Source organism: Bos taurus, chromosome 1, assembly GCF_002263795.3.
Source record: "Bos taurus isolate L1 Dominette 01449 registration number 42190680 breed Hereford chromosome 1, ARS-UCD2.0, whole genome shotgun sequence".
NCBI classification, from domain to species: Eukaryota; Metazoa; Chordata; class Mammalia; order Artiodactyla; family Bovidae; genus Bos; species Bos taurus.
In genome coordinates, this window is record NC_037328.1 from 4887260 (window position 1) to 4890245 (window position 2986).

The 2986-nt window shown below is 37.4% G+C and overlaps 1 protein-coding gene across 1 annotated transcript; it reads left to right on the plus strand.

Annotated features, from left to right (window-relative positions):
- The first annotated feature begins 1077 nt into the window (after window positions 1-1077).
- On the plus strand, window positions 1078-1392 carry LOC101907866 (keratin-associated protein 21-1-like). Its single transcript, XM_005201134.2, has one exon. It carries the CDS (start codon window positions 1078-1080, stop codon window positions 1390-1392), a length of 315 nt encoding a protein of 104 aa, XP_005201191.2.
- The last annotated feature ends 1594 nt before the right edge of the window (window positions 1393-2986 follow it).

Sequence of the window (2986 nt, forward strand, 5' to 3'; positions counted from 1 at the left end):
AAAACACTAAAAATTGAAAAATGAAAGCACATGCAAGACAGAAGAGACCCAAAGATATAGAAAACAATCTTTTGGTTACCAAAGGAGAGAGAGAAGGGGAGGGACCAATTAGTGCCACTGGATTAGCAGATGCAAACTACTGTTTATAAAGCAGATGAGCAATAAAGATATACTACATAGCATGGTGAATTCTTTATTATGTTGTAATAATATTTAATGGAATATAATCTTCAAAAACATTGAATGATTATGCTCTGCACCCAAAATTAACACATACTGTAGATCAACTATAGCTGAGTAAAAAAGAAAACTTCAAAATTTGGAGCCTGCCTGATTCTGAAAATGGTGAATGAAAGTAAATTCTATAAAAGCAAGATACGCAAAAAAAAAAGTCCACAAACAAAAAAATTTTGACCACATCTTTGATGATGAAAAGGTCCGGTGTTCCTTTAGATGAGAGGACAGGATATGTTTGGATTTAGGCATCTACAGATACAGAAACATTTATAAATATGTAGCTATACACTAAGATTTCTTTCTTACTACTATTGACAGTTTGGAGATCTTTTTCTTGTTGGGGGCTTCTTGTGCCTTGCAGTTTCATCAGCATCTTTGGCATCTATAAATGAATTTGCAATGATGCAAGAAAGGAGGTAGGAATATTCATTTCTTATGGCCAGTGGCAAATGATTTAAGAAAGAAGAGAGAAAAGGGGGCAAAATTTTTCTACATTACTCCTCGCATTTCTAATATAAGATATATATTAAATGATAGGAAATTTTGGAAATGGGTATCTGTTTAGAGGCACATGATTCTACTGAAAAAATTCTCTGGCAGAGCAAATTAAAATGATGCTTTTTAAATATCTCCAAAATAACTAGCTACTTTAGGCAAATTATCGATTGTCAAAAGTGACCGGCACGTGGTGGTCGCTTCCATATTTGTTGTCTGTGTCAGGGAATGAGTGGTATGCTCTGCCACTTACTGATAGTATATAAAGGTCCATGGGAAGGAGAAGACACACACACTTCAGAAACATCGCCTTGCAGTCCACCTGAATCCTCTTCCCTCAACAACATGTGTTGTAACTACTGCGGCAACTCCTGTGGCTATGGCTGTGGAAACAGCTATAGCTGTGGATTGAGCCCCTATTATGGCTGTGGTTATGGAACCAGATATGGCTGTGGATATGGGACTGACTGTGGTTATGGTTCAGGATATGGCTGTGGATTGAGCCCCTATTATGGCTGTGGATACAGCTCCCGTTATGGCTGTGGTTATGGAACCAGATATGGCTGTGGATACGGCTCCTGCTGTGGCTGTGGATACGGCTCTGGTTACGACAGTTATGGGCCAGTCTGCTACAGGAGATGTTATTCTTCTTGCTGCTAGAACGTCACCACCCAAAACACCATTTATGTCTGAAACAACACATCTAAGATAATGCTGATTCAAGGATTGAAAAGTCATGATTTCTATATGCAGGAAATTCCATGCAAGACAGAGCTTTGACCTTCGACTACTCGTTTTTAAGATTGGCATCTTTGAGGCCTGAAGCTCCATGGTGGTATCATCTGTCTTTTTTCCAAATGTTAACCTTTACTCCCTTAATCTCTGACTCTCTGTAGTATGATCCTAATACCCTACTGTTGGGGAAGTCCCTTGTTATCAATAAAAATGGTTCATTGTTTCTAACAAATCTCTGTGTATTTGCTTGTGCATAATTTTTGTTTTGAGGTGTTATGGCCTCTGTTGAAAACTGAGCAATTGTGAAGCTGAACTTTGAAGTCCTTCTTGATATAAGCGTTTCTATTTATACCTGCATCAGAAATAATGTCTTTCCCACCTGTTTCTTGTTTTTCATATACTTAGGCACTCACATATATAAGCACAAATCTCAATAATTTAGGACTGTGCTTTGCAAACGTCTCTGTGTCTGGGATGGAGCTGGAGGTGAAAGAAGAGGAATGACATTTTATTCAGGAAGTTAATGCAAATTCCAAAATAAACAAGAAGTGGCCTGAGTACTTAAAGGAATAATGGAAAGCAAGGGGAATTTTCCAGCATATATGAGAAATAAGAAGCAGAGATAGGTGTCAAGTACATGAGACTAAAGAATGCATGTAAAAGTCAAACATTCTATCATATCATCTGCTTTTGATGGAAATGCAAATGTATTTGTTTGTATACACTGATGTTGAAATTGTTTCCAATCACTTAGTTGATAAATAGTTTTGAGTAGTTTTGAAAGGGTCTCATCTTAGACACTGAAGACAAAGTAGAAAAATTAAAGAAAAATTTCCTACTCTCACAGTGTTTACATTCTAGTAGGTGAAGAATAAAAAAATAAAAAAGAATTAAGATAATTTCAAACTGATAGTTGGGATGTGGGAATAAAACAGTTTAGTGGGAAAGAGAGTAAGGATTGAAGCATTAAAGAGATATTTCAGGGAGGTATTTTCACCTTGCGATATCTCATGCCAATTGCAAAGAAAGATTCAAAAGGACAGTAGCAAATGTAAAGGGGGAAAAGAAGTCCATGAAGTTTTGGAAGAATATGATTTAGTAAGCATGTATGAGATAGCTTACATAACCAGTAAAGAGTCTTCACAAAGTCTTAACATACCTTCAAAATCTGAAACGTTGTGACTCTCTTAGTTAAAGAGGGCTTCCTTAGTAGCTCAGACAGTAAAGAATCTGCGTGCAGCACAGACCTGGGGTCAGTCCTTGGGTTGGGAAGATCCCCTGCAGAAGGCAATGAGTATCCAACCCAATATTCCCTCCTGAAGTATTCCATGGATAGAGGAGCCTGGCGGGCTACAGTCCATGGGGTTTCAAAGAGTTGGACACATCTAGACAACTAACACTTCCATAGTTTCACTAATTTAAAGAACACTTGAGACATTCAGCTCAGTGAAATGACAAAATGGTGATAATCAATCCAAGTATCTATTAGTTTTTAAGTGACACACAAACATTTGAACAG

Coding starts and splice junctions, on each gene's coding strand:
- LOC101907866 (XM_005201134.2), top strand. CDS start 1,078: ATGTGTTGTAACTACTGCGGCAACTCCTGTGGCTATGGCTGTGGAAAC.